At 41.1% G+C, this 16,230-nt stretch overlaps 1 protein-coding gene across 1 annotated transcript in view; it reads right to left on the bottom strand.

Moving 5' to 3' along the window:
* Positions 1-16,230, bottom strand: part of FOCAD (focadhesin) — a 438,419-nt gene that overhangs the window by 333,829 nt on the left and 88,360 nt on the right. The window contains 1 exon segment of the mRNA XM_030194211.1: positions 4,457-4,717. Coding sequence (XP_030050071.1) covers positions 4,457-4,717 — 261 coding nt within the window.

The raw sequence follows: 16,230 nt of genomic DNA, 5'->3' as shown, positions 1-16,230 counted from the left end.
ACAAGAGGTCTCTATTTCGCATTGGCTTTCCTTTCTACTCACCACCCCATCCCACTGCAACCCTACACCTACGAATAGTGCACGTATAGAGATGTTTACTAGACTCTGAGTCTTGGGATATCCCCCTCCTCAGATACGAGACCCCTGCTCATAGTTAACTCAGGAAAAAATGTGAGAGATACAAGGGAAGAGAATAAAGCATAAATGAAGCAAGGGGAGGGGGAAGGGGAGGAAAGAAAAAGAAAGAGAGGCAGAAGGGTGAGGAATACAGAAAAAAAGGTCTCCAGTGAGAGAGAGATGACAAATGACAGAGAAAGAGAGAGAACAGCAGAGGAAAGATGGAATATGAGGCAGTGGCGTAGCCAGACCTGAGATTTTGGGTGGGCCCAGAGCTAATATGGGTGGGCATGCACTGTCTATGAGTAGTGTCTCTTGGGATCCTACAAAATAATGCCTTAGAATTCATTTGATGATGGTTTTCTAAGTAGTCTGCCCAACAGCTGCCCTGCATCAGTATAACCACATACCTACTTAATGGAAAAATTGATATTTTTAAATATAATTACATTATCCCACAATCTCTCTACTGCAAAATGCTATACACAAACTTGTGCAAAAACTCACTCATACCCTTACTAAACCATAACAGCACTAATTCCAAGGACAGGATGAGCTACAACCTTATGCTTGAAAAGGCAGAACTGTAATTACACTAGGCTCTAAAACACCAATACACTACCTCGTGAAAAAAAAAAAGCAAAACAAAAAGGGCTGCAAATACTACACGCTAGAGAATACTGCACCTTGATTACACATGAAAAACACATGACACAACAGACATGACACAATGAACTAGAAATCAAAAAATATGAAGGCAAAATACTGAACTGGAAAGTTAACTCAAGAAGTCAGACTCAGCATGCAGCAATACCAGAAAAATTGAAACTTACATGCAAAATATCACAGATGCACATTTCATGCGTTAGGAGTTACGGATCAAGAAAGGGATCTGGGTGTCGTCGTCGATGATACGCTGAAACCTTCTGCTCAGTGTGCTGCTGCGGCTAGGAAAGCGAATAGAATGTTGGGTGTTATTAGGAAGGGTATGGAGTCCAGGTGTGCGGATGTTATAATGCCGTTGTATCGCTCCATGGTGCGACCGCACCTGGAGTATTGTGTTCAGTACTGGTCTCCGTATCTCAAAAAAGATATAGTAGAATTGGAAAAGGTACAGCGAAGGGCGACGAAAATGATAGTGGGGATGGGACGACTTTCCTATGAAGAGAGGCTGAGAAGGCTAGGGCTTTTCAGCTTGGAGAAGAGACGGCTGAGGGGAGATATGATAGAAGTGTATAAAATAATGAGTGGAATGGATCGGGTGGATGTGAAGCGACTGTTCACGCTATCCAAAAATACTAGGACTAGAGGGCATGAGTTGAAGCTACAGTGTGGTAAATTTAAAACGAATCGGAGAAAATTTTTCTTCACCCAACGTGTAATTAGACTCTGGAATTCATTGCCGGAGAACGTGGTACGGGCGGTTAGCTTGACGGAGTTTAAAAAGGGGTTAGATAGATTCCTAAAGGACAAGTCCATAGACCGCTATTAAATGGACTGGAAAAATTCCTCATTTTTAGGTATAACTTGTCTGGAATGTTTTTACGTTTGGGGAGCGTGCCAGGTGCCCTTGACCTGGATTGGCCACTGTCGGTGACAGGATGCTGGGCTAGATGGACCTTTGGTCTTTCCCAGTATGGCACTACTTATGTACTTATGTACTTATGACATAATCCAATTAATAAATTCTGAATAAAATACTTTTTTCTACCTTTGTTGTCCGATCTATTCACTTTGGTCCCAGTGTCTTCTGTTTTATGCAGTGTCTTCTTTCCATTTGATTTTTTTTCTCTCACCATGTCCACCATCCTCCTGTGTCCTTATGTGTCCTGTCTACCATCTGTAGCCCTGTCCCTATCCTTCCCAGAGTTTCAGTATCTGCCCTCAACGTGTTCCAAACCAGCCCTTAAACTCAGCAGTTTTCCCTCCATCCATGTCCAGCATTTCTCCTCACTCCCCTCCATCCATGTGCATCTACTTCCTGTCTTCCCTCCCCTCCATCCATGCGCATCTACTTCCTCTGTCTTCCCTCCCCTCCATCCATGTCCAGCATTTCTCCTCTCTCCCTTCCCCTCCATCCATGTGCATTTCCTTCCTTTATCTTTCCTTCCCTCCATCCTTGTCGAACATTTTTCCTCTCTTTCCTGCCCTCCACTCCATCCATGTCCAGCATTTCTGCTCTCTTCCCTCCCCTCCATCCATGCGCATCTCCTTCCTGACTTTTCTCCCCTCCCTCCATCCATCTGTCCAGCAACTCTCCATTCTCCCCTGCCATCTCCTCCATCCACCCATATCCAGCAAATGTCCTCTGTCCCCTGCATGTTCAGCAATTCGCCTCTCTCCCCTGCCCTCCCCTCCATCCATCCATCCATACCCAGCAAATTTCCTCTCTCCCCTTTCCCCTCCATCCATCCATGTCCAGCAATTCTCCTCCTTCCCCTGCCCTCTGCTCCGTCCAGCAACTCTCCATTCTCCCCTGCCCCTCCTCCATCCATCTCTAGCAAATTTCCTCTCTCCCCTTTCCCCTCCATCCATCCCCAGCAATTCTCCTCTCTCCCCTTTCCCCTCCATCCATCCCCAGCAATTCTCCTCCTTCCCCTGCCCTCTGCTCTGTCCAGCAACTCTCCATTCTCCCCTGCCCTCTCCTCCACCCATCTCCAGCAAATTTCCTTTCTCCCCTACCCCCTCCATCAATCCCTGTTGTCCAGCAATTCTCCTCTCTCCCCTGCCCATCCTGTTTCTGCCCATCCCCTTCCCCCTTCTGTCCAGCGTCTCCCCCCCTCCCCCTTCGCAGCATCTCCCAGCCACCTGTAAGGACAACGTGGATGAAGCAGCTCACAGGTTTGCTTGCTGTTTGCACTCCCGAAGTTGCAGCGATGAACGAGCGGGCAGGCAGCGGTAGGAAAAGCAACAAGGAGGTAGGTTCGACTCTGTCCTTCGCTTCCCTGCCCTCTCAGCGAGCGTTCCGCCTGCCCGAAAGGAAATGACGTCAGAGGAAGGCGGGGCGCAGAGGGCAAGCAGGGAAGCGAATGACGGAGCAGTAAACCTGCCTCCTTGTTGCTTTTACTACCGAAGCGCTGCCCGCCCGTTCATCGCTGCGACTTCGAGTAAAAAAGTCGCCGTTCCAGTCGTCGTCATTTGGGTGGGCCTGAGCTGAGATTGGGTGGGCCTGGGCCCATCCAGGCCCACCCGTAGCTACGCCCCTGATATGAGGGGCAAAGAATGCTAGGAAAAGAGAGGAAAAGAAAGGGGGTGTGAGGAGAGGTACAGAGTGAAAGGAGGAGAGGGAGAGAGAGCTGGGGATAAGATTTGTTTCCCTATTCGATTGTAATCTGACATGAAGAGGTTACTCTGGGATAGGCACCAAAATTTCAAAATGACCGGGGGTTCCAAATCCCTCTCTGCACATAATGAAGAAGCTTGACCCGACCCGCTCCGTTCTCCTGCCACCTCCCTCACTGCCTTTAAAAAAAAAATTGCGAAGCGCCGGAGTGGCAGGCAGCACCTCACGTCTGTCCTGCTAGTAAAAAATCTCCTCGACGCTGTTGGGCCTTCCCACATTGAGTCCCGCCCGCCCTCGTGGTAATAGGAAGTTACCTCAGAGGAGGGCGGGACTCAATGTGGGAAGGCCCGACGACGTCGAGGAGATTTTTTTACTAGCAAGGCAGACGCGAGGCGCTGCCTGCCACTCCAGCGCTTCGTAAATTTTTTTAAAAGGTAGGACAGGGTGGGAGCAGCGGGAGCGGAGCACCCCCCACCCGCTGACACACGGGGCAGACCGACTCCACTGCCCTTCTTGCTACTACACCACTGTGAGGGAGGGGGGACTGGAGCTCGGACGGTCGAGGCGGGGTGACTTCAGGCACGCCACGCGGGGCCCCCTTGAGCGCGAGGCCCTATGCGGTCGCCTCGCCCTAAGACCGGCCCCGTCTATACAGTAAATCATCAAGCTATATTATTTGATTAAACTGAAGAAAATGAAGGTTTCAAGAATGGACAGTTCTTTCTGCAAACTTTTCCTATTTATAATTCCTTTTAAATTGGAGCACTACTAATGGAAAAAAAAGATACACGCTTTGGTTATGAGTATATGAGACTCAGTCGCTATATAAGCTTTATAACCAATGAAAAGCTCTTGCACCAAAAATATTATGAACGTTTTGCAATTAACAACAAATTATTGTGGTTTAATCATGAAACTGAAAAAATATATACGTTCCCTATGCCTACAAAGACTGCATATACCCTGACAGTAAAGTGGTTAAGTACAATGAGGCGCAAACAAGAATGTTTATTTTTTCACAAATGCATTAATAGGTATGGAATCTCTAATGCTTACCTGTGATGAATCAGTTTCTGCAACTTGCGTAACAACACTCAATACGTCACGAAGAATCTCCCCTTCTAAGTGAACTAGGAAGTATGCCAACAGAAGAGAAATATGTATAGGAACTTCAGACATCACAGGCAACAATGACTTAATGGAAGTTAACCAATCACGCACTGCTGTGCTGTCTTTTTTCATAGCCTCTGTCATCCTCCAGGTTGTATACAATGAGCTATACCAACTGGTTATAGGGAAGGTGAGCTTCCAAGAACGCTAGGGGAGGAAGGAAAAAGAAAGGTATCAATCCAAGTGCAATAGAAATGTTCTTTTTAATTCATTCCAAACTACAAAATCATTACAAGCTTCATGATCAAAAAAATCAACTGACTAAGCAAATGCCTGGTCAAAAAAAAAACCCTATTTCTTCACCTGCCTTCTAAAACTACCATAGTTTTCCAATAATAGAACTCAGTGGGTAATTATTTCCATTCCAGTAGCTCAGGCAAAGAAAAAGCCCTAATATTTATATGTCACCACCAGCTGGTATGTTTGTGCTTAATGTAACTGAAAGAACCTGGTGCCCTCAAATCTTAAAATTCTCACTGGTCTATGCAGATGTAACACTGAAGTGAAATAATATGGCACCTCTTTAGGTGATGAATTTTAAAAAAGCATCTTGAACCTAACTTGCCAAAGTACCGGTAACCAATACAGAGAGAACAAAATCAGTGTTGGGCCCTGGTCAAAATACTGGCCTAAGAGTTCTGTACAGCTTGTAGGGAAAACTAACGATTGAAGAGTAGTCCTACAACCTACTGAGTCATGGATAGTCTTTAGTCTTTTACACAATCTCGACCTAAAAAAGGAGGTCTTCACCAATTCTTTAACAAAAGATCTCACGAAAAGAGAAGTATCCAAAATCACCCCAACACAGTTTATCTGTGACTGCAGAGGGATAACAGCTTGATCAGCCACAAGCATCTTTGGTAAACCATAGTTTACCTACAGCATACTGTACCATAATTTTTGTTTTTGCAAAATGTATTGCTAGTTAATTTGCTGACATCCAGTCTTCAACCCTTAGTAAAAACACTGTGCCATTCTCTAAGTGCATCATCACCTACTTTAGAAATTGGGGGGGGGAGGGGGCACCTAAATCCAATAGTAACTTGCAAAAAGGGACTATATACATGTTAAAAAAAGAAACATTGTAAATAATATAGAACCTTGCGGTACCCCAACTGTTAAATGGTAATTAATACAGGAAACCCCTATTTTCACTCTGTAATTTATCTGTCAAATTAGACCTGAATCAATTAAGGCAGCACCACCTTTTCCTATTGCTGTCAATCCAGAAAGTAAAATATCATGGTGCAAAGTACTTAAAACTGCTGTGATATCCCTTATCAAAACTCAGTCCAACCACATCAACTGTTGATAACAAAGTTTATATACTACAGAATGTTCAAAAGCCATACTGGCAGGAGTCCAAAAAAATCCAACTGACTTCTAACTTTTTCCAAAACTTTAGCAAAGGAAAGAAATAAAGAAAACCAGACAAAATGTTTTCCAGATTCTCTTTCTTATTAATATGTCTTCCTATAGCCTAAGTGGTTCAAGCACCAACCCCAACTGAAGGGAAGAACAGACTAACTTGGTCAAAAAAGGACAAATGTCCTCATTCATGGTCTTCAGAACAGGATGACATGCATCTTGAGGACTACATTTAGAATTACAGACTTGACTCATAACACAGTAGTCAAATCATACACAGGAGTAAGAGCAGTCAGAGACAAAAATATTAAAGCGCTTGGAAATATCAAACTTTCTTCATTCTCACTTAAGCAAACTATTCAGCAGTGAGGGAAAACCAAACACACCACTACCCTTATGAATTAAGGTTTTAACAGTAGAGAACAATTGTGCTGGATAATTCTAAGACAAAGAAATTCTTCTAGAGAAAGAAGTCACTCTCTCCTTATCTACTTGCTGTTTGTATTGATTCTGCAAAGCTAGAACAGCTAATATTCTGATCTGTATTTCCTCAACATGTCTCCGCAGCCCAAACTGTTCCTTTAGAACAGTACTAAATCATGAAGGTACATGTAACTGCCTTTAACGATTTGCCATGAATGGCACAACTAAATCCAAAACCAGAACCAAATAATCATTCCTACTCTTAACAGCAGCTAACAAATCAACAGTCTGAATTGCCTGTAACTGCAAATACCCAAACATTTTTCAAATCCTTAGAAGGCAATGTACACATCTGTTCTCTCTCATGGACAGTTACAACAGCAACAGAAAATTTCACACCAAACAGATCAGTTCAAGAAATAGGTTAAATTTATAAACCTAGCACAGATCTACCACAAAGTTGCTCACCTAAAAAAAACAAACAAAAAAACCCTATGTCCAACACACTCCCATGGGGACAATGCCTCCAAATGAGTTAGTTTTGTGCATCAAAAATTAACCAGCTGTTGGACAGCAAAAAAACTAACAAACTAATCCAAAGTATAAATTTGCTCAAAAATTGACTCAAACTCATAATATGCTGAAGACAACAAAAACATTTAAACCAACTGAAAGATCAACAGCCTGGGGTGCCTACAGAGATGGTCATCCCCCATTCAAAATGGTTTCTATCACTGGTTTCAAACACCCTCCGAACCCAACTGCAAAGGAAAACAACTCCCTAATGGAAAAAAAAAAAAAAAACAGAGGGAAATAAGAATCTTCAAAACATCATATTATTGAGTAAGAGTCAATAACATTACTGAAAAAGATTCAAAAATTAACAAAATGGGTATATGCACAGAGAAAACATCATAAAGTTAGCTTAGTCACCCAGGTGGAAATAACCATCATCAAAATCACTAGGTGTCCAGCCGGGGTTTGCTCAAAAGTTCATCATCTGTAGCACACCAAGCAAAATCCTCGACAAAAGGGCCCCCGTTTCATCTCAGAAATTCAACGCACAACAGGAATCTTTCAGAACTACTTGTGCATTTCTCACTTATTTTTTCTCATTTTCTGATCTAATTCCTTGAAGATTTTTTTTCTCTTCGCTTACAAATTGTTGTTATTTATTGTTGTTTATTAACTATACAACTGCCTCTTTCGAGCGCAAATCAAGGTAGTTTATATACAATGCAACAAATAATTACACTGTCTCTAACAGGCTCACAATCTAAGTAGTATATTGTACCTGGGACAATGGAGGGCTAGGTGATTTGCTCTGGGTCACACGGAGCTGCAGAGGGAACTGAATCAGATTCCCCCAGGATCTCAACCCACTGCCAACCGTTAGGCAGCAGCTGAAATCAAACCTGGTTCCCCAATTCCACAACTCGCTGCACCAACCATTAGGCTAGTCCTTCACTCCATTTTACAAACTGGAATGTCCAGTATATGAATGGCAAAAAAGCAGGGACAAGGACGTCTGTCTGACAGCATTCTTAGAAGAATGACAACACAATTTTGCATTGCAGAGCAGAGCAGAGGGGCAGCCTAGTGGTTAGTGAAGAGACTTTAAACTAAGGCATCAAGGTCTAAATCCCACGTGAACTTTTTTTTTTATTGTACATCCTACAGAAACATAAAAATACCTACTGTACCTACACAGACCACCTGCAAGTCTGAAGGTTATTGAAGTGGTGTACATTCAGGTACAGTAGGTATTTTTCTGTTCCTGGAGGGCTCAAAATTACAAAATAAAAGCATTAAAATGGGATTTTAGTTTAAAGTCTACTAAACTAACCACTAGGTTGCCCTCTGCTCTGCAATAACATCTGTGTGGTCATTCCTCTAAGAATGCAGTCAGATGTCCTTGTCCCTGCTTTTTTGCCATTCATATATTGGACATTCCAGTTTGTAAAATGGCTGCTCAAGCTGAACGTCCTCAGCACATAGATGTCCATCTCACATATTTTTGAACAGGAATTCTTGATGTATTTTCTGTTGGAAAAAGTATCTGACATGGGCATCTGTTTTGGATGTTATGAACTGTACATTTGTATTCTGATCTGGACATCCTTTAAAAAAAATGCCCCTCCATAAGACAACACTTGGCACAATTTCAAAAACTCCCTAAAAATAATTCCAGCCCCACCACCTCTTACCATTTCTAACTTGAACTTCCCAAACAAAACTCGGGGGGGGGGGGGGGGGGTCATTGCTGAAAAAGTATAAAATCTGAGTCTAAGTCCTATACCTCACTAATACAGAGTATATCTAAACATAGGTCCACATATATATCATATGAAATCAATTTTGTTCTTCATATACCTATTAGTAATCACAAATATTAATAAAAGTAATCAAACAATGGGACATCAAATAAGGCGCGCACACACACAATTTATCTCCACACTTCAGGATATAAATTCTTCCGCTGGTGAGGCAGGCATAAAAAACCTATAGTAGCCATGACCATAAGTGGAATCATATTACCCTCCATAACATCAACCTCAAAAGAACTACACAAATACCAAAACCTAAATACCACACAGAAGAGAACACTAGGAAACTTCTTGGTCATGCTCCATTGTCAATACCACAAATTCAGCTTGCAACCGCTCTGGCTCGTGACATCTCTCATGTCAGGTCTTTTTTTTACTACTGTGTACCCAAAAATGCTACCAGGGAAGGAGTCAGCACTGGTTCAAGTCAGTCAACCCAATGGAGTGCAACACAAAGCAAGGTCATCAGTCACAAAAAGCAGCTGCCAGTGTCCCCAGCTGTCACAGGCAAGCAATCTCTGGGGGCAGATGTCCACTCAGGTGTGGACTCTGGGAAGTCTGTTGGATTCTCGATTCTCTTTTCGGCCACAGATTCAGCGCCTGATTCAAACTTCATTTTTCAAGTTACATCTTTTGAGCAGGGTGCGTCGTTTGCTTTCGGCTGTGGACTTTGTGAGGGTTGTGGAGGCTATGGTGAGGGTGGTGGAGGCTGGCATCGATTATTGTAACATTGTATATTTGGGGTTGCTTGCCACTTGTGTTCACTTTGCAAATTATGCAGAATTTGGCAGTGTGTGTTGTTTCTGTTTTGCTGAAATATGATCATATTTCAACTTATTTAAAGCAGTTGAGATGTATAATGGTTGCATTCAGGCTGAAATTTAAATCGTTAATATTAGTTGATCATGTATTGATTCATGATACTTCTGTGTATTTGAAGAGTGCTATCCACTGTTATAATCCACTGAGACAGTTTCATCTGGATATAACTGGACGAGCAACTTTTTCTATTGCTGGGCCTTTTGAATGAAACCGGTTGCCAGCTGGATTGAAACATAAGACCCAACTGGTTAGCGTTAAGCATCAATTAAAGGCACATTTGATGTGTCTGGCTTTTTATGCTACTGCTGGTCAAGTACAAGACTGTGCTTTGGATATTCTGGTTGCCTGAATTATGGTGTGGGTTAAAAATTGAATTTTTTTGTAATGTTATTGTTCTGTATGTTTTATGTATTTTTGTGTTTGTATATTGTACCTCACACCCTGGATAAGGGCGGGTTATAAATAATAAATCTAAATCTAAGTGACAAAATACCCTTTGGTCTCACACAGGCAATTCTTCTGGAGCTGAGCCTTATTTTTTACCACAGCACACCCGATGACATCACCAGGTGCTGGGTCAGCACTGGTTCCAGTCAGTCAGCCTGATGGAATTTAGCAGAAAGCACAGTGGACAGTGTTTAGACTCAAGGAGTAGCCGGAGTTCTCAGTGACCTTACACAACGTATCACTAGGGAAGGTTAGCAATAACCCTGCTGGTTTCAAACAGGCTCAAATTAACTTTCAGAATAAAAACAACAACCCTTAAAATCAATTTGGCCTGAATTTCTTTTTTTAATCTAGGTAAGCCACATTGAGCCTGCAAATTGGTGAGAAAATGCGGGACACAAATGCTACAAATAAATAAATAATGTAGATAAGTCTTTTAGATTACTCATTCATGTAGAACAGGTCATTCAATGACCAGAAAACATCAACACTGCCCATCATTATTCAGGAAAAGCTGCTTTAAAAAATGCATTTTCAACTGCTTCCTAAAACAAGCCAAAGATGGTATCAAGCAGAGGCATAGCTATGGGTGGGCCTGGGTGGGCCCTGGCCCACCCAATCTTGGCCCAGGCCCTCCAGGCAGCTGGCAGCTCTCTGGTCCTTCTCCTCTTACCTGCCAAATTTTTTTTTTGGTGCGGGCCAGGTCCTGATCTGGAAGTTGGTGGGCACACTACTTAGAAATCCATCATCAAGTGCATTCTAAATCATTATTTTGTAGTATCCCAAGAAACAGTACTCATACCTATATACACAGTGGCCACACAAAATGTAAGGTCTGGCTATGCCACTGGTGTCAAGTGCAACAACAATGGCATTGTATTCTGTAGCATAGGAACTACAACAATGAACAGTGATGAGCGCTATTCCTGTAATTTAATCTGTTGGAAGGAAGAAAAGTATATCTAGGATACCCTTGGCAGCAGAACACAAAAGCCTAGAAGGGTGATAAAATCCTAAGAGTAGATGTAATACATAAACGAGCTTTGTTATTAAGAACCTTATGAAATAAGGTCAAGACTTCAAACCTAATTTGCCTCAAAATAGGATGCCAATACAACTGTACAAGAAAAGGTAATATATGTTCAGAACTGGGAACTCAGCAGATTAACAGAGCTGAGGCATTTTGAGCCAACTATAAAGCATGTAGCAAATAGTGCAGGAAGCCCAAATAAAGAGAATTATGATAGTCAAATAAAGGGGACACCAACGTTTGTATTATTGTATGAAAATTTGCAATGCTCAGAAAGTCTCGCATCGGTGCAACAATCTAAGTTTAGACTATGAAGCATAATTTTCAATTGAGGATGTAAAGTAAAGGAGCTGTCTAAATGAATCCTTAAATAACACACCTCTTTGACATTCAGTATTGATATACCATCCATAATAAGTAAGGGACATTACTTGAACCTTAACCTGACAAACAATACTTAAGTATTGAATCTATTTGTTGTCATCCATGATTTTATTGATCTCCAACATAATAAATCTGATATGAAATTCTCAACAGAAAACAGTCTTGCAACGGGAACCCTTTTGGCTCTGCAACATGAAGAAAACACTGAACTTTTTTTTTATTATGTTCAGTTTAATTTTAATATGCTGTTCTAATTTTATAATTTGCTTTTTCTAATTTTATACTTTCTTTTTGTTTTTATTATAAGTTATTTATTGTAAAACACTTACCCCTCTGTTTACTAAGCCATGCTAGTAGCTGCTACGCAGCAATGCCAACACAGCTCATTCAAAGAGAATGGGGTGTGTCGGCATTAGCGCGCAGCTTAGTAAACGGGGGGGGGGGGGGGGGGAGTGGGGGTTAGATTGTATTGATGGACGGTAGATCAAGTTTTTAAAAGAAGCAAACTAAAAGGAAGAAGAAGAGCTATTATACTTCAAAGTGTACTAAGAAAAATGATTTTTTTATAATTGTCATTTGGTGTAAAGCACAGTTAGGTTTTAAAAAATGACACACATTTTTTTTAACATTCCAAGAAAACTCAAAATTACCAGAATCGTAAAACACAAAAGTTTACACTCTAGTCAAGAAGTATTACTTATAGTCCTCTCATTTAAAAATGATCAAAGTAGTAAGAATTAGCTAGAGAATTTTCTCTACCGTTCATCCTTAACTGTGGAATAAACTTCAGATGATATCAGTAAGGAACTGAGCTGTAATTACAGTTGAAAAAAAATTAAATATTGGCTGTTCCATTCTAAAACATTCTTAGGGTGGGTATGAACAGGTTTCAGATGTGGAATGATGTTCTTTCTGGGTTTGACTTTAATTCTACTACTACTACTTGACATTTCTAAAGCGCTACTAGGGTTACGCAGCGCTGTACAGTTTAACATAGAAGGCCAGTCCCTGCTCAAGGAGCTTAAAATCTTTGTTGACAATTATTTTATTTTCATTTTTTTATGGATTCGGATTAACGAGCATAGGCACAGCACTTTGCACCAGAAGGTTGGGGCATCTTTAGTGGCCCATTGTGCTGAACATTAACATTCTCTGGAACAATTCACAGTGAGAGTTATCAACAGCATGGTTCCAAGACTCCGTGGAGGCAATACAGACAGACGTTTGTTGAATTAGAACAGCGCTGGATATTTCGGTTGAAGTCTGTCGAACCAGCGGGTCTCAACGTCAAGATTGACTGGACTGTTTTCTTTTGAGTAAGTGGATGTGTGCTCACTGGGTGATTGGGGATGCCAGTGTTTTTTTGAGGATATTTTGGGTTTTTTGGATTTTTTTATTGCATTAGGTTGCATACTTATTCTTTTGGTATGGGTGTGCTTGCTGTTATATGAGTTGACAGCTGCCATCACCAGCTGCCTGGATCTTTGCTGCGCATGTGCGAGTGTTACTTTTTTTAAGCTGCCATTTTTTACCGGCATTTTGCGCAGTATATTAGGTCTATAAGACTCTCTCTCAGGTCTGTTTATGGAGTTCCCTGTTTCCTTTTTGATGTTTTATATAAGTGGCACTGTATTGTATGTTTGGTGGAGCGTGGATATTTGTTGCAACTTTGTAAGCAGTTATTTTTTGCTTTCCAACAGCTGAACTGCAAAGCCTGGACTCACTACAACCCAGAGTACAGGACTTCAGTATCCTTCATCCCCTGAAGAAGCCCTATGGTGAAACGGGTTCATCGGGTTTGGATGCCTACCTGGGTCAGTCGATGGTAGCGCAGTCAAGTCAAGCTAAGTTGAATTCCTGTATAAGCACTGCAACATTATGGTGGACAGCATTTGTTCTCATAACAGTATTTTGTGAACAGAGTTTTGAACAAAGGCAATAAGAAAAATTCCAAAAAATTGTAACCACACATCATGGTTGGATAGGGGGTTTTATGACCAGTGATTAAAGAGAAGAACTGTGGTTCACAAGATTCAGTTTGTGTTCCAGCTTTGCAGCTGGTAGCCACAGTTTTTTGAGGTCTTCTCCCCCGTTTTTTTCCCCATTTTTTAAAGGTGCCTGGTTTACATTAATTAAAGGCTCGCTTTGTTAGCTGTTTGACCACTGCACGTGTATCAAGTGAGTCCTTTCCCCTTTCTCTGGTACTTAGGCATTTTTTTTTATTAACTAATACTTTTCACCACTTTAGGCAACCCTTGTTTGCCTGGAAAGGTGGCTTATAAATCTTTAAACAAATAAAACAAGCAAGCAAGCAAACCAGAAGGGTAAATTCAAGGTGATAAATGTCAACAAGCCTGCCAAAAAGATTCCCCCGATGCTCAATGACCACTGACCATGACTGCTTAAAGAGCAGAAATTAAGTCAGCAAAGGGTCAGCAAACGGTTAAGTCAAAGAAAAAGCATGATCCATGATAATAATGCACGTACAAAAGAAGAAAAGATAAATGCCAAAAAGGAGCTATTGTGGTTGGCAGGGAATGTTCAATCAGCAGAGCTATTGTTGGAAAACATGCTGCCTCCAACAAAAAAGCCCTGAAGAGCCAGTGGGAAGAAAATCTATAGATTTCAAGCAATGCCTGCTATGTGTTGTGTTTTTCTTTCCTTTGTTTATAGATTTGTTGTTGGTAACTGAATGTCATATCAAAAAGACACTATTGCTATTATTTGTTTGGAACAGCAGGCAAGAATAGGAACAGAGAAAATACAGTTGGTCAGTGCTTAACTCGTGCTGAATTAAACATTAAAGGGGATAGCAATTAAGGTGTGGTAAAAGTCGGGTTTTTAACACATCTTAGTTTACTGCTGGAGTGACTAACTCGCAGTATCACAGTACCACAGGTTAGTCACTCTCACGGTAAATGAATAGTGCAGCTTGCAATCAAGCTTGCAAGCGCAAATCATGCTGCCCAGGAGAATCATAAATGGGCCAGGAAATCAACGATAAACCAGCTCAAACCTTTCCCAATGTCTTCCCTCATCGTCCTGCCAAAGAGCTCCTTTTCCCAAAAATGTTCTCCCTCACACCCTCCTGCAAGACCCCCATGCCTCCCTGGAGCCTTGGGGGTATGGGACAAGAGCGATCCCCAGTCACTCAAGTCCCTGCCAGGGCCAGGTTCAAAATGGCACTGGTGACCCCTAGTGTTATTCCATGGCACTTCTGCTAGGGATCAAGTTGTCATATAAGAGCCTTTGCCGTTATACAGCAGCCTGACCCCTAGCAGTAGTACAATAAAAATTATCACTAGGGATCATAGGCATCATTTTGAAACCAAAACCAGCAGACCTTCAGGAATGTGGAAAATTAGGCTGGGGGAAGCTTACAGGAGGGTTGATGATGATCATGTGGTGAAGGCTCCTGGAGGCGGTGTAATTCATCACTGATTGACCAGCCCCTTTAAGATGTGGCCCAGAAGCATTGAGCCTTGGCGTAGCGGTCTTGAGCTCCCAGTCAGGAAAAATGCCAGCTCCTCCAGGAATAAAGCAGCTTGCAGTATTCACCACAAACTCTGTTACTCGATTTACATTGTAATAAAAGGTGTTTTACATGCTTTGAAGCTCATTATTATGTATCCCATGGTAAATAACATACATAATTGCCATTTAACACTGTACTGTTTGGAATTGTGAAGAAGTACTGTAGTAGCAGTACTGATTTGGGAAAATGTTGTACTGATTTATTTTATATGTAACTGTATTTTTGCTATTTTTTTAAATTGTTTTTATGTACGTTCAATTAGAAAGCATCTAGAAGGCAGCGCTATATAAATGATAAGTAGTAGTAATAGTAAATAAACAAACACGTTAAAGGCAAACGATATGCACTATGGTTATTAACAAACATTAATATAAACCTCATTTTCAAAGCACTTAGACTTACAAAGTTATAACTTTGTAAGTCTAAGTGCTTTGAAAATACGCCTCTATGTGAACTATTTCATTCCAAGTTCATTCCAAAATAGGGGCCTGTTTACTAAACTGCAGGATTAAGGTACAGGCAAACTAGGCACATACCTAAGGGCCAAAGTCAAGAAAGTGTCCACAGCCCAGCAAAGTTCTACTTTTGAAGGGTAAACATTTGACACATTTGGAATACCTGGAGTTAGAGTAGAGATGGCAAACAAGGGTTTTAATTAAAGGGGGGGGGGGGGTGGCAATAGTTGGCAAAACCTTTCAACAGCATGCTTCATTTGGACTAGAAACCAGTATCATACCCTAATCTGGCTTACCTACCAATATCTTTTTGTTTTTTCTTTGTTTTGTTTATTTTATACACTTTGCTCTAGGAGCTTCACTAAAAGGTAGATAAAATTCTCTATTAGTTTATTACCTGTTGATCTCTTCAACATATTGGTCTTTTCTTAAAATAACAATTCTGCCTCCATTATCCACACATTTTTCCATTACATCATCTCTTTCCACCAAAATTTTTAAAAGTCTTATTTTGATCGTTAGTCAGATTAAAATAAATCCTACATGTCCTCTTTTCTAAAAGTTCTACATCTCTTATTAAGCATTGATTAACCCATTAGTGCCAAACATTCCCATATGGGATTTTACTATGGGAACATTGGGCACTAATGGGTTAAAGATATGTATTAATGGGTCTATCTGACCCAGAAAAACCATTGGGAACTACTCATTAATAACATATAAAATGTCCTTATTGTATGTTTAGAAAAATGATGCATAATTTGTCATCTTTTACTGATTTAATCTCACGCTTACACATGTAAAGCATTGTATTTTTCTGTCAGTATAAATTACAAACCCTTCTTTAAGAATTTGGTCTCATACTCAAA

The sequence above is a fragment of the Microcaecilia unicolor genome, chromosome 2 (genome assembly GCF_901765095.1).
Source record: "Microcaecilia unicolor chromosome 2, aMicUni1.1, whole genome shotgun sequence".
Taxonomy (NCBI): domain Eukaryota; kingdom Metazoa; phylum Chordata; class Amphibia; order Gymnophiona; family Siphonopidae; genus Microcaecilia; species Microcaecilia unicolor.
Note: the sequence above shows the minus strand (reverse complement) of the source record. Positions and strands in the feature narration are given on the sequence as shown.